The sequence below is a fragment of the Prionailurus bengalensis genome, chromosome D1 (assembly GCF_016509475.1).
Source record: "Prionailurus bengalensis isolate Pbe53 chromosome D1, Fcat_Pben_1.1_paternal_pri, whole genome shotgun sequence".
In the NCBI taxonomy this organism is placed as follows: Eukaryota; Metazoa; Chordata; class Mammalia; order Carnivora; family Felidae; genus Prionailurus; species Prionailurus bengalensis.
The window spans coordinates 54,971,374-54,996,526 of NC_057346.1; the positions used below are offsets into that span (position 1 = coordinate 54,971,374).

The 25,153-nt window shown below is 39.2% G+C and overlaps 1 protein-coding gene across 4 annotated transcripts in view; it reads left to right on the forward strand.

Moving 5' to 3' along the window:
• Positions 1-15,687, forward strand: part of PAK1 (p21 (RAC1) activated kinase 1) — a 165,687-nt gene extending 150,000 nt beyond the window's left edge. For all 4 annotated transcript variants that reach the window (XM_043580146.1, XM_043580145.1, XM_043580143.1 and 1 more), the window contains exons 11-15: positions 1,055-1,172; positions 7,517-7,616; positions 9,674-9,870; positions 12,738-12,875; positions 14,356-15,687. In XM_043580146.1, the coding sequence (XP_043436081.1) occupies positions 1,055-1,172; positions 7,517-7,616; positions 9,674-9,870; positions 12,738-12,875; positions 14,356-14,442 (640 nt within the window). In that variant the 3' untranslated portion in view covers positions 14,443-15,687. The remainder of the gene's footprint in view (positions 1-1,054; positions 1,173-7,516; positions 7,617-9,673; positions 9,871-12,737; positions 12,876-14,355) is intronic.
• The last annotated feature ends 9,466 nt before the right edge of the window (positions 15,688-25,153 follow it).

Consider the following 25,153-nt stretch of genomic DNA (forward strand, 5'->3'; position numbering starts at 1 on the left):
ATTCAAATCCTACCCTTTGCTGAAGGCTTTTTTTTTTTTTTAACAGTCTGTCTGTCTGCCCAGAAGTAGTCCCAATGTCAGGGTGACAATAAGATGACATACCACACAGCTCAAGCCAGTCCAATGTAGCTTCTTTGTCTAAAGCTAGCAGAAAAGTCTGTAGGGCTCTAGGCTAGTCTTTTTATTTGTTTCATTCTGCAGCTAAAAAGACTGACCAGACAGGCTAAGTGATCTTTTTATTTATCACATAATAGGGCTGAATGATCCAATCCCTGAGTGATAGTATTGGTCCTAACTCATGTCTCAATAATCTCTGTAGGGATACAGCACTAAATGGCATCCCTTGGATTACCAGAAGAGGCTTTGGCTCTGCAGGCTTTGTTCAATTGATTTCATTTTTAGAATCATGTAAAGTGGAGATCATTGCCAACATAGTATGTGTATGATACTTTATAGCTTTTAAATGGCTTTTATAGCCATTATTTCATTTAATATTTACAATCAATTATCTTTTATTTTGCTCATTGATTCATTCAGGAAATATTGGCATCTACTGTGTTAGACTCTGGGGATAGAGTCTTGAACAAGACCCAGTACTTGGTCTCATGGATCTCAGATTTAGAACTCTCAAGGAGGTTTTGTGACTTGCTCTAATGCTGGTGACGTGGATTCCAAATCCCATCTTTGTCAAATGTTTGGTTGCTCTCTGCCTTGATGCTTCTAGATGTGTGGGAATGATGCCTAATTTTGAGAAGCATTGCTTTGTATTGTGATGAAATGTAATTTTATTATATCTTCAACCTAATAATCTTACTTCTACTTTTTTGGGCTTCACAGAATAATCTGCTTTGTTTTCTCCAGGAGAATCCACAAGGGATATAAAGTTAGTGTTTGTATCCCCCAGATTCTGCTTTTCCCCAGAAAAAAGAACCCTAGACTTTTCCTGAGCTGATGGAGATACAGGTTCACTCTGTGTATATGCTGAGCCTTTGAAACCCATTGCTATGGCTCAGTGTGCTCTGTTCCTTCTTACCCCTTTTCTATACTCCTACAGTTACCTCGTGGGAGATGAGCTGTGGGTTGTCATGGAATACTTGGCTGGAGGCTCTTTGACAGATGTGGTAACAGAAACTTGCATGGATGAAGGCCAGATCGCAGCTGTCTGCCGTGAGGTAAGGCCAATGGCCAACCAGCCTCGAGCAGGAAGTGGTCTTCATATCAGTGTCTATCAGAGTTTTGCACTTGATGGGATTTCTGGCTGGGCACTGAAGGTGGAAGAAATTTGCTGGATTCTCCCATTATTCTTTTGTTTAGCTGTTTTGAATTTTCTATCACTATGATCTATTATTTAAAGATAACTTTATTCTGATTATAAAAGTATATACCCATTGTAGAAAAATTAGAAATTACATATATATATGTAAAGTCACTCAATTTCAACCTTAAAAGTGACTGCTATAAATACTTTGTAGTATTTTTCTCTTTTACATGGATATATATTTTAATCATATTTTTATTCTACTTTCCTGTTCTCTTCGTGTGCTGTGAAGGAAATAAAACAGATTAAGAAGGTAGTGACAGAGGAGGTACTATTTTAGACAGAGTAGTCAGGGATGGTTTTGCCATAGATTTGAATAAAGATCTGAATATACGAAAAAGCAAGCCACACAAAAATCTGGGATAAAATACTTCCAGGCAAAAGAAATGGAAAATGAAACTTAAATAGGTATTCTCTTTTCTCCTCATTGCTATTAAATGTCAAAGGTCTGTAATATGCTGGTGTAAGAGGAGAAAAAAAAACTTCACAAAGTTTCTGTGAGAAGCAATATCCTCAGGGAGAGCCCCATGTTTTTAAAGCTTTTATTTAAGCTCAGTCGGTTGAGTGTCTGACTTTGGCTCAGGTCATGATCTCGCAGTCTATGAGTTCAAGCCCTGCGTCGGGCTCTGTGCTGACAGCCCAGAGCCTGGAGTCTGCTTCAGATTCTGTGTCCCTCTCTCACTCTGCTGTTCACGTGCTCCTGCTCTGTCTCTCTCTCTCTGTCTCTCTTAAGAATAAATAAGACATTAAAAAAATTAAGTTTAAATTCCAGTCAGTTAATACATAATGTAATATTAGCTTCAGGTGTACAATATAGTGATTAAGCACTTCCATATATTACCCATTGCTCATCACGAGTGCAGTGCTTAATCCCCATCTCCCCTCTTTAACCCACCCCTCCTCCCCACCTCCCCTGTGGTAACCATCAGTTTGTTCTCTATAGTGAAGGGTCTTTTTCTTGGTTTGCCTCTCTCTCTCTCTCTCTCTCTCTCTCTCTTTCCCTTTCCTGGTTTGTTTTGTTTTTTAAATTCCACATATGAGTGAAATCACATGGTATTTGTCTTTCTCTGACTTATTTCACTTAGCATAATACTGTCTAGCTCAATCCATATCATTGCACATGGCAAGATTTCATTCCTTTTTATGTCTAAGTAATATTCCATTTTATATATATATATATATATATATATATATATATATACACCACAACTTCTCTTTACATTCATCAGTTGATGAATACTTGGACTGTTTCCATAATTTGGCTATTGTAGATAATGCTGCTATAAACATCAGGGTGTGTGTATCCTTCTGAATTAGTATTTTTATATTTTGGGGGGGGGGGAAATACCTAGTAGTACAATTGCTAGATCGTAGGGTAGTTCTATTTTTAACTTTTTGAGGAACCTCCATACTGTTTTCCAGAGTTGCTGCACCAGTTTACATTCCCTCCAACTGTGTAAGAGGATTCCCCTTTCTCCACATCCTCACCAACACCTGTTGTTTCTTGTGTTGCTGATTTTAGCCATTCTGCAGATAGGTGTGAAATGATATCTCATTGTTTTGACTTGTATTTCCCTGATGATAAGTGATATTGAACACCTTTTCATGTGTCTATTGGCCATCTGTATGTCTTCTTTGGAAAAATATCTATTCATGTCTTTCGCCTTTGTTTTAATTGGATTATTTGTTTTTTGGATGTTGAGTTTTACAAGTCTTTTATATATTTTGGATATTACCCCTTTATCAGATATGTCATTTGCAAATATCTTCTCCAATTCCATAGGTTGCCTTTTAGTTTTGTTGATTGTTTCCTTTGCTGTGCAGAAGTTTTTATCTTGATGAAGTCCCAATAATTTATTTTTGCTTTTGTTTCCCTTGCCTCAGGAGACCTATCTAAAAAGAAGTTGCAATGGCCAGATGTCAAAGAGGTTACTACCTGTGTTCTCCTCTAGGATTTTTATGGTTTCATGTCTCACATTTAGGTCTTTAATCAATTTTGATTTTATTTTTATCTGTGGTATAAGAAAGTGGTCCAGTTTAATTCTTTTGGATGTTTCTGTCCAGTTTTCTCAACACCATTTTTTGAAGAGACTATCTTTTTCCTGTTGGATATACTTTCAGTTTTGTTGAACATTAATTGACTATATAGTTTTGGGTTCATTTCTAGATTTTCTATTCTGTTCCATGACCTATGTGTCTGTTTTTGTGCCAGTACCATCCTGTTTTGATTACTACAGGTTTGTAATATAACTTGAAGTCTGGAATTGTGATACCTCCAGCTTTGTTTTTTTCTTTTTCAAGATTGCTTTGGTTATTTGGGGTCTTTTGTGGTTCCATGCAAATTTTCAGATTTTTTGTTATAGCTCTGCGAAAAATGTTTTTGGTATTTTGATACAGATTGCATTAAATGTGTAGATTGCTTTGGGTAGTATAGACATTTTAACAATATTTGTAATTCCAGTTCATGAGCATGGAATGTCTTTCCATTTCTTTGCTTCATCTTGAATTTCTTTCATCAGTGTTTTAGAGTTTTCAGAGTACAGGTCTTTCACTTCTTTGGTTAGGTTTATTCCTTGGTATCTTACTGGTTTTGGTACAGTTGTAAATGGAATTGATTCCTTGATTTCTCTTTTTGTTTCTTCATTATTTGTATATGGAGATGCAGCAGATTGCTGGATGTTGATTTTGTATCCTGTGACTACTGAGTTTGTATATCAGTTCTAGCAATTTTGGTGGGGTGGGGTCTTTAGTGTTTTCTATATAGAGTAGCATGTCATCTGCAAAGAGTAAACATTTGACTTCTTCCTTGCCAATTTGGATGCCCTTAATTTCTTTTTATTGTCTGACCCTTGTGGATAGCCATATTTTTATTAGAGGAAGAAGATGAAGGAAATATTCAGAGAAGTTGAGGATATTGGATGTTTTGCTGATAAGAGACTGGAACTTTACAGTAGCCCAATAATAGAAAAGTTTCAGAATTAGGGAAAAGTAGGGGCGCCTGGGTGGCGCAGTCGGTTAAGCGTCCGACTTCAGCCAGGTCACGATCTCGGGGTCCGTGAGTTCGAGCCCCGCGTCAGGCTCTGGGCTGATGGCTCGGAGCCTGGAGCCTGTTTCTGATTCTGTGTCTCCCTCTCTCTCTGCCCCTCCCCCGTTCATGCTCTGTCTCTCTCTGTCCCAAAAATAAATAAACGTTGAAAAAAAAAATTAAAAAAAAAAAAAAAGAATTAGGGAAAAGTAGATTAGGTGATTAGAAGATGAGATTCAGAGTATTATGGGATTAAGTTCAATATTATGATTGGGGTTTGATGATGTAAGATCTGGAGGCATTCAGATGGAAAAATGTAGTTGTATATTTAATCAATATTAGGAAAAGTGAAGTCACGTGAAATCAATTTCATCCTAGAAAATATGATCACCCTGCATCCCGGGATCTGGAACACACTCATGTAGGTTAATGGAATTAACATAGACCTGGGATTCTTAGGAGCTGTGGCTTCTTTTCTTTGCTGCACTGCTAATACCGTGTTTCTCAACTTTTTAAAATTATTATTATCTCTCCCCGAGGGAGCCTTTTAAGACATTTTTTCCTAATCCCATTCCCCCCCATGAAATATTAATACCATATCTGTTTATGCATATCTGTTTATGTATTGTGGCCCTTTGGGAAGCCACAAACCACTGTAATATCTAAAATATTTTTCACTCACCCCAGGAGCTAACTTGCACTGATTGAGGATATATGCATATGTATGCTTAGGGAAATCAATTTGCTTCAAATTATATATCTTTAAAATGGGAATTCACCCTGTATATACGTTAGAGGCGCCATATGGATCAAAAAGCACTTAAAAATTTTTTTAATGTTGCACAAATAGGTGACATTACTATTATCTTTAAGTTCTAAGAGATCATCCCTCTTTTAAAAAATAGTTTTATTGAGATATAATTCACATACCATATAATTCATCCATTAAAAAGTATATAATTTAATGGTATTTAGCATATTGAGTTACACAACCATCACCATAATCAATTTTAAAATATTTTCATCATGCCTCCCCCCCAAAAAAACTCCTTACCCATTCATTAGTAGGCACTGCCCCACCCACCCCATTTCTTGACCCCTCCCTGCCAACGCTATGCAACCACTAATCTGTTTTCTGTCTCTATAGATTTACTTGTTCTGGACATTTAATATAAATGGAAACGGCTTCTTTTCCCTAGTATAATATTTTGAAAGTTCATCCATGTTATAATGTACATTAGTACTTCATTCTTTTTATTAACAAATAAGATTCCATTTATTTATCATTCATCAATCAGTGGACATTTGGGTCATTTCCACTTTTTGGCTATTATGAATAATAACATATGTACTTGTACAAATTTTTGGTTGGATATCTGTTTTCATTTCTCTTGGGTATAAGCCTAGGAATGGAACTTCTGGTCATATAGCAACTCGGTGTACTTGCTTAAGAAATGGCCAAACTGTTTTCCAAAGTGGCTGTATTTTTTGATATTCCTACAAACAATGTATGAGGGTTCTAATTTCTCAAAGTTATTTTTTTATCATAATTTTTGACATCCAGAAATCAGGGTCTCCAGCCTCCTAAGGAAAGCAACTCTTACTTTTTTAGGCAAAAGCTGCTTCTGAATATTGGTTTGTTCTTAATTTAGCCATTGGTATGTTCTTAGAAAGTGAAGTATTAATTTGAAAACATTGAAGTAGTATTTTCCAATTGGTTTGCATCTCTAGTATTTTTCAGTTGGTAGAAGCTTCTAAAATGTTAGCTTTTCGTTATGGACTTAAACTAGTAGATTTAGTAGCAAACCTGAGGTTATTTTTTCTTATCCCCACATTTTACAGATGGGAAAACAGTAGCCTGGAGAGAGTAAGTGATTTGTTTAGAATGTTAGTATCATTAGTCAGGAAGTGGCAGCACCAGGCATTTTCATGTTCCATTAGCCTCTGTGTTATTCACTCTGCCTGCTAATTATAGATGTTTTCCAAGATTCTTTTCTTGCTTTTGTCTTCTATAACATTTGCCAGTTACAGCCATAACTATAACTTGAAAAAAAAAATCACCTGGTCACAAATGACTCAAATATTTATCTCAAGTCCATATCTCCATATAGAACTTAAGACTCATATGTTCAGTTGTCTACTGAATATTTGTCTGCAAATGCTTATACGTATATAAAATTTAACATACCCAAAACAGTACAAATTATCTCCTCGCCAATAATAAGAGTTTTCTAACTTCACTGTTGCTTGTTCTTTAAAATAAGTTTCTTTTTTTTTTAATGTTTATTTATTTATTTTGAGAAAGAGAGAGAATGTGAACGAGGGAGGGGAAGAGAGATGGGGGGAGAGACTATCCCAAGCAGGCTCCGTGCTGTTAGCACAGAGCCGGCACGGGGCTGGATCCCATGAAATGTAAGATCGTGACCTGAGCTGAAATCAAGAGTTGGACATTTAACCAACTGAGCCACTCAGGTGCCCCCTAACTTCACTGTTTCTAATATCACTTTCATATGTCTCAGATATGACTCTCTTTGTCACTTTCCTCCGGTTTTATCGTTTTAAAATCATTTCCATTCTTCCTCAGTAGTTTTTCTTGGGCCTCAGCTTCTTTGTTAAGGATCTAATGTTTGATAAAAAAACAAAAAACAAAAAAACTCCAAAATGGATTGGAGGGACTTTTGTACCTAAAAACTATTGGGGCGCCTGGGTGGCTCTGTCAGTTGAGTGTCTGACTTCAGCTCAGGTCATAATCTCATGGTTCATGGATTTGAACCCTGGGTCAGGCTCTCTGCTGAGCCCACTTCGGATCCCATGTCTCCCTCTCTCTCTGCCCCTCCCCCACTCACACGTATGTACTCTCTCTTTCTCTCTCTCTCAAAATAAATAAACATTAAAAAAAGGAAACTATTGTAAGGTGTACTGTAATTACAATAAGATATGGTAAGGCATATTATAAGAAAGGCATAAAGCAGGACCAAATTAGAAGAGTGCTTAGCCAGGAGACCGGAGATTAGGCTGTAGACCTGCCTCCACCACAGATTGGGAGCAAGTTCTGTTTACTCACTGGGCCCCCACTTTCTTGGTCATAAAATGAGGAGGTTGGATTAGTTGATTTTCTATAAGTTTTCATATTATAAGTCCTTTTTTCTCCCTCTGCTCATCGACTTCAATAGTGCCTGCAGGCTTTGGAGTTTCTGCATTCGAACCAGGTCATTCACAGAGACATCAAGAGTGACAATATCCTGCTGGGAATGGATGGTTCTGTCAAGCTAAGTGAGTAGGAATGAAGATACTTCTCTTCCTGATGGGACCCTGTCTCCTGGGGGAGGGTAATCATATAATAGCTACAAGACTGAGCAAGGGGTCTTCACTTACAGGCACATGTTGGAGATATTGAGGGTCAGTTCCAGACCATTGTAGTAAAACGAATATTGCAGTAAAGCAAGTCAAATGAATTTTTTGGTTTCCCAGTGCATATAAAAGTTATGTTTACACTACACTGAAGTCGATTAAGTGTGTAATAGCATTATGTCCAAAAAAACCGATGTACATATCTTAATTAAAAAATACTTTCTTGCTAAAAATTGCTAACCATTATCTGAACTTTCAGTGAATTGTAATCTTTGTTTTTGTGAAGAGTCTTGCTTCGATGTTGATGGCTGTGCACTGATCAGGGTGGTGGTTGGTGAAGGCTGGGGTGGCTGTGGCAGTTTCTTAAAATAAGACAATAATGAAGTTTGCTGCGTTGACTGATTCTCTTCCACTTCATGAACAACTTCTCTGTAGCATGCAATGCTGTTTGATAGCATTTTACCCACAGTAGATCAACTTTCATAATGGGAGTCAGTCCTCTCAAACCCTGCTACTGCCTTATCAACTAAATTTATGTAATATTTTAAATCCTTTGTGTCATTTCAACGATCTTCATGGCATCTTCACCAGGAGTAGATTCCATCTCAAGAAATACTTTCTTTGCCCATCAGTGAGAAGCCACTCCTCACCTGTTCAAGTTTTATCATGAGATTGCACTAATTCAGTCACATCTTCAGGCTGTACTTGTAATTCTAGTTCTCTTGCTATTTCTACCACATCTGCAGTCAGAACATAGACATTTATCGATTTAAATAAGTTCACCATCTTATATGGGTGCAGTTCGTGATGTCCCAACACAATTACACTAGTAACATCAAAGATCACTGGTCATAGACCACCATAACAGATGTAATTATAATGAAAAAGTTAGAAATATTATGAGAATTACCAAAATATAACACAGAGACATGAAGTGTGTAAATGCTGTTGGAAAAATGGCACCGATAGACTTGCTCATCACAGAATTGCTACAAACCTTCAATTTGTAAAAATCTGCAATGTGCAATAAAGTGAAGTGCAATAAAATGAGGTATGTCTGTGTTTCCTGGGATATGCAAGCTCTTTATAGTACTCAGCACTATGCAGGATGTCATTTCTTTTTTTCCCCATCCATTTATATGTTTAGCCAAAAGAAATTTACTGAATGCCAACTGTGTGCTATGTCCAGTGATGGGCACCAAGGATACTTTTGCTTGTCTTCAAGTAGCTCTCAGTCTAGTAGTGGAGAAATTAGTGTAGTTTCTTTGATTCATTCATTCAGCACACTTTTATCAAATATCTATTATACCTAGGCCCTCTGGGAATAAAAAAATGAGTGGGAAGACATAGCCTTTTCTATCAAAGGCCTCAATTTAAATAAACATATAATTGCAATACAATAAGAATGAACTATAAGCAGAACATTTTGTTCGAAAGTGTGAGGATCAGTAGCCCGGACTGACAGCTGTGTTACAGATGGGCAACTTATGGGAAGATTGTTAGCAGTCTTTGTCCAGGCGCACAGGGTGAGAAATTAATAAAAGCAGGGCCATTCCTACTTGTAGGTGATTAGGGCTTAAGTCTGGGACTCATTCCCAGAAAATAAAACAAGGACCTAGACTGCCAGATTCTGGGACATAGGCATGGATTTCAAGAAGAAAGCAGAATTGGGGCAAGTAATCAAGGCCAAAACGGGCACCTTTGGCTCTAATGCCTAGTTCTTCTAGTTTGAGGAGGGGTAGGAGGCCAGAGATGATATTTCTTTTGTTCGTCTTGTTTCTTTTCAATGTCGGACAGAGGACAGGCTAAGAGCTGGATGTGAAGGTGGCAGTCATGTGATTCCAGGTCTGGAGAGAGAAGGGATTGCCGTGGCTGGGAGCTAGGCAGAGCTTGACAGCTAGGGATAGGCACATAGTCAATACTTATGGAAGCTGTACCCTAAATATACATCCATTCTTTCTTTTCTTTTCTTTTTCTAGCTGACTTTGGATTCTGTGCCCAGATCACCCCAGAGCAGAGCAAACGGAGCACCATGGTGGGAACCCCATACTGGATGGCACCAGAGGTTGTGACACGGAAAGCCTATGGGCCCAAGGTTGACATCTGGTCCCTGGGCATCATGGCCATTGAAATGATTGAAGGGGAGCCCCCATACCTCAATGAAAATCCTCTCAGAGTGAGTGTTACTAGTCCCATTTCAAGATGTTTGGGCTATTGTCTTTAGTCCCAGGAAATGAGACTCAGGCTATTCCCTACAGTTTTCAACCTGGATCTGTCTTTTCTAGATAAAACTAGGCACTATTGGATTTAAAGAAAAGAGATATTCACAGTCACTCATTTATTCAACAATTATTTGAGTTCCTGCCATGTAAAAGAAACTGTTCTAATGGCAATGAAGAAATTAATAAATAGTAACAGAGGGTAAGTGCTGTGAAATAAAGCTGAGTAAAGGGCTTATGAGAGTGATGGGGAAAGAGGGAGAAATGTACTATTTTATTTAGAGTAGAGAAGGGAGTCCTCCCTTATAAGTTATTTGAGCAGAAACCTGAAGAAAGGAGCAAGCCATGCAATTAATCTGATGCAAGAGTTTCCCAGGTATCAAGTATATAAACGACTTGATTTGAGAACACACTTGTATCCAGGAAAAAACCGAAGAGGGCAGTGTTCCTAAGTGAGTGAGTGGGGAGGAGAATAGTAGACAAGGTCAGAGAACTAGGAGGGGACCAAATCAGATCATGTGACCATCTTGAGAACTTGGCTTTTATTCTGTAAGAGATTGGAAGCCATTGAAGGATTTTGAGGTGAGGAGTAGTATGATCTAATTTATGTTATGAATTAACCATTTTGGCTGCTTTCATGGAAAGCAGACTCTGAAATACTGTTATAATCATTCAGGTAAGAGTGGTAGCTTGGACTATGTTGGTGGCATGAAGAGTGGTTAGACTCAGGAAATATCTTGAACATACAGCTGACAAGGTGAATTAGATATCAGAGAAAGAGGAATCAATAATGCCTATGAGATTTTGGGCCTTAATTGCTGAAAAAGTTCAGTTGCCATTTACTGGGAAGGTTGAAGAGCAGGTAAAATTGGATAATAGAGTTTGTTTTTAATGTGTTAATTTGAAATGCTTATTAGACATCCAAGTAGAGATGTCGCACAGAGTTGGGCATAGGAGTCTGGAGTTTAATGGTGAGAGGTCAGAGCTATAAATACAAATTTATCAGGAAGTAGTATATAGTTGGTTTATTTAAAGCATTGGAACGAGATGATTGATGCGATCACTCACCTAGGGAGTAAGGTTTGAGTACTGAGCCCTGGGGTACTCTCAAGTTTACAGTTTGGAGGAACTAGCAAAGTAGACCAAGGAATGGCCTTTCTAGAACTGAGAGAAGTGTGTTCCGGAGGCCAAGAGAACAAAGTGTTTGGAGAAGAACTGTGTTCTTTGGAGAAGGACATTGGCTGTGTCAAATGTCACTGATTGTATGAGATAAAGTTGAGAAATACACATTATATTTGCCAATGTGGAGGTTAGTAATGAGCTTGACAGTCAGTGGAGTGATGGTAATGAAATGATAGCCTAATTAGAGTAAATCCACCAGAATGGGAGAAGTTGAGATGGCATGTGAAAGCAATTGTTGTTGTTGTTTAAGGAGTTTTGCTCTTAAGAGAAAAGAGAAATGGAGCAGGAACTAGAAGTAGAGTTGAGGGAGGGTTTAGTTTAGTTGTTTTTTTTTTTAAGATATTATTACATCATGTTTGTGTGGGGATAACAATAATCTAGTGCAAAGGAGGAAAGTGGTCATGTCCTAGAGAGAAGTGACATCTTTAGGAGTGATGTCCTTAAGTTGATGAGAGGGGTTGGATCAAGTATTGAAGTAAAGAGTATTAGATTAGAGTATGGACAATTTATCCATTGCAATAAGAGAGGGAAGGCAGAGTATATGAATACAGATGTATGTTGGTAATTTTGGTCATGGGCAGATAGGAGAATTATTCTGATTGCTTTTATTTTCTTATTTTTCCCAACCTTCCCTCCAGTGCAGGAAATCTCTGTGTGTTTTTGGTAGGTGGTCATCCAATCTTAACTGGATACCTCTTGGGTAGCTCTGATTACTGGAAAGTGCTTCATTGTACCAAACTGAAACTGCCTGAAGGTCCCAGCTTTGGTCTCTGAATCCACATGCTACTCATCTTCCCCCATCTTCCAGTAGCCTTGAAAATGATGACTGGTAGGGTGTGATGGAAATAAGACTGGGATTAGAATCAGAGAACAGAAGCTCATATGATTAAGTTGATACTTGGCATATCCCTTTATGTTTCTGGACCTTATTTATGAAATGGGGATGATTCTTGCCTAGCCCATTACCCAGATTTATTATTGTGGTCATTAAATGAGGTAGTGTTTGTGTAAATACTTTGTGAATGAAAGTGCTCAGTGCTTGAAAAGGACTGTTTGGTTTTGTTTTGTTTTGTCTTGTTTTTTTAACTTATCCCATAAGATGCTCCATGTTAGGGGAACTGGGAGGCAACAGGGAAACAGATTGTTGCTTTACAGACATTTCCTTTTTATATTCCTCTCTGTTAGAAGAAATCAGTTCTTAGATGACTCAGGTGCCAAGGCATCAGGAATAATTTCCTCCAGCAAATGGGCAGGTGTTTAATTCTTCAGGCTAAATGAATAATAAGCCCCTTAATTCTATAATCAAGAATAATAATAAAGTCATGGGTCTGGAACACACTTCATAAGTTTATAAAGTGCTTTCCAATATACTATCTTGTTTTATATTTACAGACATGTGATATAGATATAGATAGGCACTATTATCATCCCTGTTTTTACAGATGAGGAATTTGGAAACTCACTGACTTGCACATGAACACATGGCCTTTAAATGTTAAATAAGATCCTTAGGTCATATTCTTTCCAGTCTCTTTGTGTCCTAGAGGCATAAAGCAGCCGACCATATTTCTAGAGGGCAAGTGTGGGGACTAGGAGAGAACCCCAGCTGGAGCCTACGGTGATTCTTCATTTGTATTGCCAGGCCTTGTACCTCATTGCCACCAATGGGACCCCGGAGCTTCAGAACCCAGAGAAGCTATCAGCTTTTTTCCGGGACTTTCTGAACCGCTGTCTTGAGATGGATGTGGAGAAGAGAGGTTCAGCTAAAGAGCTGCTGCAGGTAACTGTCCCTAAGCAGAGAAGCTCCAAATTCAAGGGATCACTAAACCAAGTCTTGTTTGCTTCATTTTTGCACGTGAGGCACTACTAGGCCTCTCTCCTACAACTTACCTACACTCAACTTCTATTCCTACTTCCCTAACCTCTTTCATCCCTGGGCCTTTTCTCAAGCTATTCCCTGAGGCTGTTCCTCAGTCTGTTAAAACTACACATAGGCTTAGCTTAAAAATCTGCTTACTGAGCTCCTGTTGAATTTTGCCTGTATTATCACCATAGTTGAGTCTTACCTAATATAAAATGGAATCATACAATATGAAAACTTGTGCCTGGCTTCTTTCACTCATCATAGTGTCTATGGGATTCATCCTGTTGTCAGCATATCAATTATTCGTTCTTTTCTTTATTTTATTATATTTTTAATGTTTATTTCTGAGACAGAGAGAGACATAGCATGAGTGGGGGAGGGGCAGAGAGAGAGGGAGATGCAGAATCTGAAGCAGGTTCCAGGCTCTGAGCTGTCAGCACAGAGCTCGACACGGGGCTTGAACTCACAAACCGTGAGATCATGACCTGAGCTGAAGTCCGTCGCTCAACGGACTGAGCCACCCAGGTGCCCCAATTATTCATTCTTTTGAATTGCTGTGTAATTTTTTGTATAGTATTATATAAATATCACATTCATTCTTTCATTCTCTTGGACATTTGGGTTCTTTTTAGTTATGACTATTTTTTTAAATATTTATTTAAAATATTCTTTTTAAAAAATATATATTATATATATGTATATATTTTATTTAAATTCAAATTAGTTAACATGTAGTGTAATAATGAGTTCAGGAATAGAATTTAGTGATTCATCACTTATATATAATACCCACTGCTCCTCCCAACAAGTGCCCTTCTTAATGTCCATCACCCATTTAACCCATCCCCACACCTAACACTCCGCCAGCCACCCTCAGTTTGTTCTCTGTATTTAAGAGTCTCTTATGGTTGTACCCTTTCTGTTTTTATCTTATTTTTGCTTCTCTTCCTCTCTGTTCATCTGTTTTGTTTACTAAATTCCACATATGAGTGAAATCATATGATATTTGTCTTTGTCTGACTTATTTTGCTATAATATACTCTACTTCCATCCACGTTGTTGCAAATGGCCAGTTATGACTATTGTAAGTAAAGTGACTATGAACATTCTTGTGTGTGTCTTTTGGTGGATACACAAACTCTTTTCTGTTGGAAATATACCTGTGAGTGGAAATGCTGGGATATAGCAGAGATGTGTGTTTGAGTGGTAGGTAGATACTGTCAGTTTTCCAAAATGGTTTGTTACCTTTTAAAGATGTTCTTCAACTTGGGGATGATCTGAAGCTTTCCAGACAGAGCCTTGTGCAAACATGGATAGCCTTATTGACATCTTATAATGGTTACTGAGGAAGAATGGTAAATAGTCATGTGTCTTTTGCTCTTTTTTTCCTTTCTAGCATCAGTTCCTGAAGATTGCCAAGCCCCTTTCCAGCCTCACTCCACTGATTGCTGCAGCAAAGGAGGCAACCAAGAACAATCACTAAAACCACGCTTGCCCCAGCCTCATTGTGCCAAGACTTCTGTGAAATAAATGCTCATTTTAGAAATTCAAGCCCCTGATGCCCTCTCTTCCTTGCCTTGCTCCTCCCATTTCCTGGTCTAGCGCTCTCATGTCTTTGATCCTTGAGAACTATGTGTCCAGCATTGAAGAGAACTGCAACTGACTAATGAGATGATGTCCATTTCCAAATAAGGAATTTCCTCCCAATTCATGGATGTGAGGGTGGTTTACCGTCAAGGGCTTCTTTGAATAAACCCGTGGACTCCTTTTCCCATCCCCTCCATCTCTCACCTGCCAGTCAGTTCTTGACTCTATAATTTTTGGCTTTATAACATTATCAATTTGTAATCAGTTGAGACTTCTTTAGTGCTTGCTTTTCTTTGACTGAACTGCCCAAACACCTATTGTACTTGAAAATTGGAACTGCTGGAGGAATGCCATGAGGGTTGATAATCTGCCAGGGATGTGAAATGGCTCATCTTCCTGGACCATGGCTTTGGCGCAGCTGATCCTGATATGGGAGAGAGAGCTACCATGTTTTCTCTTTGTGTATGCTTTTAGCAGCTATTTGGGAGGATCTTCACCCAGTAGTGTTCCCCATGCTATTTCTTGTGAAATGGTCTTGGCTATGTAGCAGCTTTTGATTCCCTACATCCCTTAGGCTGCTGCCCCAATTCTGTCCTTGTTTAGAACATTGAGAGGTTTCCCAAGGCACATGCTGGGTGAGAACAGTGTGAGAAGTCAGGGGAAAAAATGTAGCTGCTTTTAGAACAAAGTCAGGTATCAGCACCTGTCCCGCTGTACCTATGTGTTGTTTTGAGAACTCAGCTGCTTTTTCCATCTGGAATAAGGAGCTGAAAGATTAACTTCGATCTTCTGATGGCCTGAATCTTTGGGTCAGAGGGAAGGACCTCGAAATGTGAAACTACATGTTAGTTTTGGGTGGATTTGGCAACCTGATAAGATACTCTGCCGGCTGTGAAGGGACCCTGTTTTTACAATGCATGGCCAAGCTCTCTGCAAATGGAAATGCTTGCACTGGGTGTTGGGGATGTTTGCTACCTCCTGCTATCTTTGTGGTTTTGGTCCTCCCACTATGATAGGACCCCTGGCCAGCATTGTGGCTTGTCATGTCAGTCCCATTGGCTACCTTGTCATGCTCTGAGGTACCACTGCCTCTGTAGCACAAGTTTTATTTCCTTCAATAAAAGGAGATGAAAATATTCTACTTGGAGTATGCCTTTCTTCTTTGCCCTTTTCCTTTCTTTTCTAATTTTTTATTTATTTTTATTTTTATTATTTTATTCTATTTTTTTAATATGAAATTTATTGTCAAATTGGTTTCCATACGACACCCAGTGCTCATCTAATTTTTTATTTTAAAATAATTTCAAACTTGTAAGAAAACTTAAAATATATATTATAAAATATATATATATTTTTCTCTTTGAACCATCAGATTAAGTTACCTTTACCACTATGTACTTCAATGTGTATTCATTCCTCTTAACGCTTTTATTTTAAATATAAATTAAGGGGCGCCTGGGTGGCGCAGTCGGTTAAGCGTCCGACTTCAGCCAGGTCACGATCTCGCGGTCCGGGAGTTCGAGCCCCGCGTCAGGCTCTGGGCTGATGGCTCAGAGCCTGGAGCCTGTTTCCGATTCTGTGTCTCCCTCTCTCTCTGCCCCTCCCCCGTTCATGCTCTGTCTCTCTCTGTCCCAAAAATAAATAAATGTTGAAAAAAAAATTTAAATATAAATTAAGAGAACTGTTTATATATTACAAGGTATTCACTCAGATAGTTGTGGAAACTGAGAAGTCCCATGATCCACATCTGCAAGTTGGAGGCACATGAAGGCTGGGGTGTAGTTCACAGGCCTGAGAGCCAGAGAGCCAGTGGTGTAGATTCCAAAGTCTGACACGCAATAACCAGGAGCACCCAGGGCAGGAGAAGATTGATGTCCCAGCTCAACAGTCAGGCAGAGAGCAACCCACTCCACCTTTTTGTTCTATTCAGACCTTCAGCTAATTTGACGATGTCCACCCAAGCAGGGTCATCAGCTTTACCCTGTCCACCAAGTCATATGCTAATCCCTTCTGGAAATACCCTTACAGACACACCCAGAAGTAATGTTTAACCAGATACTGGGCATCCCATGGCCCAGTGAAATTGACACAGAAAGTTTATCATCACACACTCATCCCCACCTCTAGGTGGAGGAACTCCCGTGGGGACTAAGTGAGCTGACAGCTTTTATAGTGCTATGTGTTATGACTTTTAGACCAAGGGGTCAAAAGTGAAGAGTGGAATAAGTCAGAGAAAGACAGATAGCATATGTTTTCACCGTATGTGGAATTTGAGAAACTTAACAGAAGACCATGGGGGAAGGGAAGGGGAAAAAAACAGTTTCAAACAGAAAGAAGCAAACCATAAGAGACTCTTAAATACAGAGAACAAACAGGGTTGAAGGGAGGGGAGGGGAAAATGGGTGATGGGCATTGAAGAGGGCACTTGTTGGGATGAGCACTGGGTGTTGCATGTAAGTGATGAATCATGGGAATCTAGTCCCGAAACAAAGAGCACACTACACACTGTATGCTAGCTAACTTGACAGTAAATTATATTTAGAATTAAGAAAAAAATGTAAAAAAAAAAAATGAAAAAGTTTGTGATCCCCAATGTCTTATGGAAAAAAAAAGTACAAAGGTACTGGAGATCCTACATGCAGTTACTGAGAGTACAAGTACAGTGGCATTGTTTATGTGTGACATAGAATGCTAGGTGATGGTACAGCCCATCAGAAGACAGGAGTGTTATTTATACCTTCCACTTTGAGCTTGCAGTGGTAAACTGGTTAGTCTGATGAAGCCTGAGGAGTTGTTAGCTGATTGCCCCTCTGGAATCTTAGAACCTTGGGATTGTCTGATAGTTGGGTGTTAAAACAGAAGTATTGCCTGTCCTGCAAACTTTCCAACACTCTATTTAAGCAGTATAGGCATGACTGTTTACTACTGGGATATCTAGACATCCACTCAGATAATAGAATATTCTTCATACCCAGACAGCTTAACAGCATATTTCCATGCCTTTTATTGCCTGCAGAATGTGGAGGCAAGAGAACTCTGAAACTCTCTACTCATAGACAATTGCTGCTTATTTAATTCTCCATGGGTACCATAAGCATCTATCTTGTGTGTTAGTTTTCAATTGCTACATAACAAATTACCACAAATGTGGCTCAGTACAACACAAATTATCTCAGTTTCTATAGGTCAAATGTTTGAGCACAGCATGGCTTGATATTTTGCTCAGAGTCTCATTAGGCTGGAATCAAGGTATTGGCCAGGTAGTTCATCCGGACCTTGAAGTCCTCTTCTAGGCTCACTGGTTGTTGGCAGAATTCATTTCCTTGTAGTTGTAGGACTGAAGTCCTCATTTTCTTTCGAGCTGTCAGCCAAGGACAACTCTCAGCTCCTAGAGGCTGCCTACCGTTTTTTGCCCCACGGCCTCCATAGACAATTCACAAAACAAATGTTTGCTTTATTCCAGATTAGCCAGAGCACATTTCTCCGACTTTCACTTCGGCAACCAGCCAGAGAAAACTCTGCTTTTAAAGGGCTCATGTGATTAGGTCAGGCTTATTTAGATAATCACCCTGTCTTAAGGTCAGCTAATTTCAGAAATTAATTACATCTGCAAAACCCTTCACGACAGTACCTAGATTCCTGTTTGATTGGAGAAACTAGAAGAAGTTATGTACACCAAAGGCTGGGAATCTTGGGGGGCTTAGTCCATTCGGGCTGCTATAACAAAATGCCATACACCGGGTAGCTTATAAACAACAAATTTATTTCCCATAGTTCTCGAGGCCGAGATGTCCAATATCATGGTGTCAGCATGTTTGGATCCTTGTGAAAGCCCACTTCCAGGTTGCAGACTGCTAACTTCTTGCTGTGTCCTCATATGGCAGGAGAGACTAGGGAGCTCTATGGGGTCTCTTTTCTAAAAGCACTAATCCCATTCATGAGGGCCCCCCACCCAGACCTAAGTACCTCCAAAGTCCCCACCTCTTCATACCATCATTTTGAGCATTAGGATTTCAACAAAAGAATTGGAAGGGATACATTCAGACCATAGCAGGGGCATCTTAGAATTTCTTTTTTAATTTTTTAAATGTTTATTTATTTGAGGCACCTGAGTGGCTCAGTCGGTTAAATGTCTGATTTTGGCTTAGGTCATGATCTCACAGTTTGTGGGTTCGGGCCCCACGTCGGGCTCTGTGCTGACAGCTCAGAGCCTGGAGCCTGCTTCGGATTCTGTGTCTCCCTCTCTCTGCCCCTCCCCTGCTCTCTCTCTCTCTCTCTCTCTCTCTCTCTGTGTGTCTCAAAAATAAATAAACATTAAAAAAATTTTCAAAAAGGTTTGTTTATTTATTTGAGAAAGAGCACAAGCAGGCTCTGCACTGTCAGTGCAAAGCCCGATGCTGGGCTTGAATTCACGAACTGGGAAATCATGACCTGAGTCAAAATCAAGAGTTGGATGCTTAACTGACTGAGCCATCCAGTCACCCTGGGCCATCTTAGAATTCTGCCCAGCATATACTGGAAGGGTCTATCTGCTCTCAGCCATCTGTTAAGGACACAGGAATTAGGGGAAGGGGAAATAACTGGAGTAGTATAACTATAGTGCAGGGACCTGAACCCAGGTATTCCTTTCCATACCTCTGTACACTATATCAAGAGTAGGCAGGGGTGCCTGGGTGTTTCAGTTGGTTAAGCATCTGACTGGCTCAGGTCATGATCTTGTGGTTCACGAGTTCAAGCCCCACATTGGGCTCTGTGCTGACAGCTCAGAGCCTGGAGCCTGCTTCAGATTCTATGTCTCCCTCTCTCTCTGCCCCTCCCCTGCTCATGCTCTGTTTGTCTGTCTTTCTTTCAAAAATAAATAAACATTAAAAAAAATTAAAAAGAGTAGGCAAACACCAACTTAAAGGCACTACTAGAGCCATGAGGCTGGCTGGGTGGTGACCAACTCAACTGAGGTCACACTAATATGTTTATCCTGCATTTGATGTCATTGTATACCTGCCATGTGGATACTGTGCAAGGTGTCCTCACCTGTAGGTACAAGTAAATGCAGTCTAACTACTGTGGAACCATTGAAGAAGGAGATTGGTGGTGATGGGACTACTCCTGGGTCCTGTTAAGGTTATTGTGCTGGGCCAGATGTTATAGATATTTTCAGAAGAAGCCTCGTGCCAGAAATAAGGGACTACCTGATACCATGGGAGACATTTGGAGGAAGTATATCCTATCTTATACTTGGATCCCTTCAAGAGAATCATCACCCACGCTATTGCATTCTTCTAGGCATCTCTTATCGACAATTGGCTCCTTTGTGAATCTGTCATAATGCTGGATCAGTCATCAGTTACTGGATGTAGCAAGGGTGACTTGGAAGCACTCCAGTGTTTTCTAACATTTACCTGCTGCGTGTTTCCTATCCTACTCCACTGAATCATACTACCCACCATCAGCCTATGAAACTGTCAGTAATGGACTCTTGGGTTCCATGTCTGGCTCTTCCTCTACTTCCTGGGATGACATAGGATTCTTGGTCATTGGAAAAGGCTTGGGAGTAGTTCCATAGGCTTTGGCTGGGCTTTATTAAAGTGCAGTAACTATGAATATTGGTCTTAACTGCACACAATGTGAGCTTGCGTGTACACACACACACAACTCTGGACTGGATAATATGTTCCACCTAGGCTGTTTTCCTCTGTGGTTAAATGGCCTTCACCTGTTTGCCTCCAGTAATCATGACCTATAACCCTGAGGTGATAATCCAACTATTTAATGTTTTCTGGGATTCTCAGGTCCCCCATTGCCACCACCTGGCCTAAATGTAAAGGAGAAGACTTCCCAGTGGGTAGTAAGGAGAAAGGACTAGGAGATATCATAGTCTTATTCCTGAGTAGAGATATATGAAGCTGATAGAAAATCTACAAGTTATGCTAGGCTAAATAGCTAATGAGATCACTCTAGCCATCCAGCAGATTAGCCTGGACTCCTTAGCCGGAGTGGTTTTATTTTCATTTATTATTGTTGTTATTTTAACCAAAATGGATTTGGGCCACAAAACTGATCTTCATAATCTGACAGCAGCTGTCTCTGCCCTAATCAATAATTCCAATTATTTATAGATCACAATTAGTGGCAAGTAGAATAATCAATATTCTGCATATGGGAAAAGGCAGTATGGTTATTTAGTGCATCCCAAATGGGTACCTCTTTTTCTTGTCTGAGTCTGAGCTCCCTCAGCCCCTGGTTTAAGGAACAGCTATTTATGGCTTTCCATATTCCAGTGATTTTCAAAGTGTGGTTCCTACACCAGCAACATTAGCATCACTTGAGAACTCTCAGAAATGCAAGTTCTCAGGGTCCTTCATGGATATGCAATCTGCAGATAAGTCTTCCAGGTGATTCTGAAACAGCTAAAGTTTGAGAACCATTCTCCAAGGTTTCCTACAAACTGTAATGGTATGTATTACTGATGGAATGGGGTATGATGTATAGAGGCCACCTAGAGATTGGAGGTGAAGAACTACAATGGTTGAGAAATAAGGGTTAACTTGCCCAATATTCTCTGCTGGCTGGCCTCCTGGGAAAGGAGTTGGCCTTTGAGCTCCACGGAAATGATCTACAGCCAAATGCTTAGAAAAATCAGTTCTACTAGAATGCTGATCAGGTCACTTGTCTGCCATACCAAAACATGGTCTTTTGCCCCTAGTCTTGACAGCCTCTTCTGTATGTTTGATGTATATATATGTGTGTGAACGAAGTGGTGGGATAGGGCTAGAAGCCATTGTTCTGCCATGTCATGCCGCTATTGGATCACAACCCTCATCCAGCCAGCCATTCTGTGGCTTCTCAGACCTCTAGCTTTGTGAAGAAACAACCTTCCTCATTGGTAGTGATGAGGAAGGGAGTTGTGTAGGAGATACTACATAGTCATATTCATGCAAGGATCAGGGTCTCATTCCTATATGCTGACTCTAAATGGAATGAGCCATAAGGGACTTCCAAACCTGCTGCTGTCCCTATATTCGTTGGTTTCCTCCAATAAATACTATTCCAAAGGCCTGGTATGTGTCCTGTGTGGTCATTTGGCTTTGTTCCATGTTATTCAACTGTGTGAATATGTTGACATTATTTATTCATTCTTCTGCTGATGAGTATTTGGGTTATTTGCTGTTTGGGGTGATCAGAAGCAATGCTGCTATGAACATGATCATATATTTATCCTAGTGCTCACAAGAACAAATTTATCCACTAGATATCCTAGGTGTGGAATTATTAGATCATGGGGCATATATATCTTCAACTTTTTAAGATAATACCTACAAGTTTTCCAAAGGGATTGTACCAACTGACATCCCCCACTATTGTGGGAGTTCGTACACATTACTCAACCTTGCTCACGTTGCTTGATCGATCCTTGCTAACATTTACTATTTACTATTTACTTGCTAATATGCTACTATTTACTATTACATTTACTATTGTCAGACTACTTCATTGTAACCAATCTGTGTGTGTAGTGTAGTATTTCATTGTGCTTTTGCTTTTTAAAAAATAATTTTTTAATGTTTATTTTTGAGAGACAGAGAGAGACACAAAGAGAGAGACAGAGCACGAGTTGGGAGAGAGGGCAGAGAGAAAGGAAGACATGGAATCCGAAGCAGGCTCCAGGATCCAAGCTGTCAGTACAGAGCCCAACGCGGGGCTGGAACCCATGAACCTGAGCTGAAGTAGTTCGCTTAGTAGACTGAGCCACCCAGGTGCCCCTCATTGTGCTTTTACTCTTTTGTGAAGTCTTTTTTCAAATCTTTTCCTCATTATTTTCTTTTTTGTCATCTTTTAAATATTTTTTGTTGAAATTCCTTGTGTATGCTGGCTAATTATTCGTTCTCATTTTTGTGTTATAAAACCTTTTTTTGATTGCCTTTTTAAAATGAAACTTCTGGGGTACTCGAATTTATTAGTTGGTTAAGTGTCTGACTCTTGATTTTGGCTCAGGTCATGATCTCACGGTTGTGAGAGCCCAGTCCCACATCAGGCTCCATGCTGCGCATGGAGTCTGGTTAAGATTCCCTCTCTCCTGGGGCACCTGGATGGCTCAGTCGGTTGGGCGTCCAACTTTGGCTCAGGTCTTGATCTCATGGTTTGTGAGTTCAAGCCCTGTGTAGGGTTCTGCACTGACAGAGTCTGCTTTGGATTCTATGTCTTCCTCTCTCTGCCCCTCCCCATTCATGCTCTGTATCTCTCTCCTTCAGATATAAATAAACATCAAAAACATGTTTTTAAAATAAAAAGAAAGATTCTCTCCCTCGTCCTCTGCCCCTCCTCCACTCACGCTCTCGCTTTCTCAAAAAAAATTTTTTTTAATTAAAATTAAACTTCCTGGGGCATCTGGGTGGCTCAGTCGATTGAGCGTCCGACTTCGGCTCAGGTCATGATCTCATGGTCTGTGATTTCCAGCCCCAGGTTGGGCTCTGTGCTGACAGCTCAGAGCCTGGAGCCTGCTTCGGATTCTGTGTCTCCCTCTCTCTCTCTGCCCCTCCCCTGCTCATGCTCTGTCCCTCTCTGTCTCAAAAATAAATAAATGTTTAAAAAAATTAAAAAAAATAAGTAAACATTAAAAAAGATTAAAAAAATAAAAATTAAATTAAATTAAACTTCCTATTTTGAGATAATTGTAGATACACATGCAATGTTGAAAATCATAGAGAGCTATCCCACATACTCTTTACCCAGTTTCCTCCAATGGTACCACCTTGCAAAACAATACTGCACTATCCCAACCAGAGTATTGACATTGATAGAGTGAAGATATGGAACATTTCCATCCTCACGAGGATTCTTCTTTTTTACAGCCACACCTACTTCCCCCTGCTCCCATGTCCTCTTTATGATAATTTCCTTCTTTCTGCTGGCTTTGGGTTTATTTTGCCCTTCTTCTAGGTTATCAAAGTGGGAGCTTAGATTATTGATTTGAGACTTCCTCTTTTCTAATTTATGTATTTGGTGCTATAAATTTCTCTCTCAGCACAGCCTTAGGTGTGTCCCACAAATTTTATATGTTGTATTTGCACTTCCACTTAATTCAATGTATTTTTGAAATCTACCTTGAAACTTGCTCTTTGACCCATGTATTATTTGGAAGTAGGTTGTTTAGCTTCCAAATATTTGTAGACTTTCATGTTATCTTTCAGTTCTGATTTCTAGTTTGATTCCAATGTATCACAAAACACACACTGTATGACTTAAATCCTTTTAAATTTGTTGCAGTTTGTTTTAAGGCCCAGAATATGGTCTATCTTGATATATGTAATGGAAATAAGCATTTGAAATGAATGTATATGCTGATGTTGTTGGGCAGAATGTTCTATAAATATCAATTAGATCCTGTTGCTTGATGTTGTTGAACTCTTCTAAATACCTGCTGATTTTCAGTCTAATTGTCCTATGAATTGTTGAAGGATAGGTGTTGAAGACTTGAACTTTTATTTTATTATTTTTCACCTTTCAGTTCTATTAGTTTTTCATTAATGGGTTTTCATTTCTGTTGTCTCCTGCACATACATTTAGGACTGCTATTTCTTTTTTTTGGTGGATTGACCCTTTTATCATTGTATACTGTCTTTCTCTCTTTCTAGTAATTATCTTTGCTCCAAAATCTAATTTATCTGATCTCAATGTAACCTCTTCTGCTTTCCTTTGGTTAATGTTTGCATGATATAAAATTTCCCATCCATTTACTTTCATCCTGCCTATATTGTTTTATTTGAAGCGAGTTTCTTATAGACAGCATATAGCTGAAACATGAATCCTAGTCTACACCTTATAACATGGAAGGCAGGCAAAAACCAGAGTATGTCCTGATTTTTGTTATTTATACTTATATACTGCCTTTTCAACAAATGATTTGAGAAAACCTGTAACAATAACATTTGCAATAAAACAATAATTAATATCTATTAATAAATACAGATAGGAAATCAGGGCCAAGGAAAAGATGAGCACAAATATGTTGGTTACCAGGGTTAAAGTATTGCTGTAGTTGAACTTTAAATTTGGAATTAAACTTCCTGGAAGTTAAAGTAACAAGGTAATGTGTATATAATTTCCATTATCAGAAAGGGAGAGGGCATGCCAGTTACTGGTGACTCTAGACCAGCACTATCCAAAACATTTTCTGTGATAATGGATTCTGTACTTGTATCGTCCAGTATGGGAGCCACTAGCTACATGTGGCTGTTAAGCACTTGAAATGTGGTTAGTGACTGAGGAACTGATTTTTGCATTTTAATTTTTATTAATTTAAATTTAAATAGCCACATATAGCTAGTAGCTATCTTATTGGACTGCTGAGGTCTAGAGGAAAAAAAGTAGTATAGTGTAGTTGGAGTCAAATGGGCTGTATTTAATTTTTGGCTCTGTCACAGGTATGTATGACCATGGAGCAGCTACTTAACCTTCCTGAGCCTCAGCTTCTAGATCTGTAAAGTGAGTACAATAATAGTATCTACCTTTAAGATTCAGAGCAAACAAAATAATGTGTGTAAAGCACTTAACACAACCCCTGACATCCAGGACACTCAGTCTCATTTTATAATGGTTGAAATTACTTG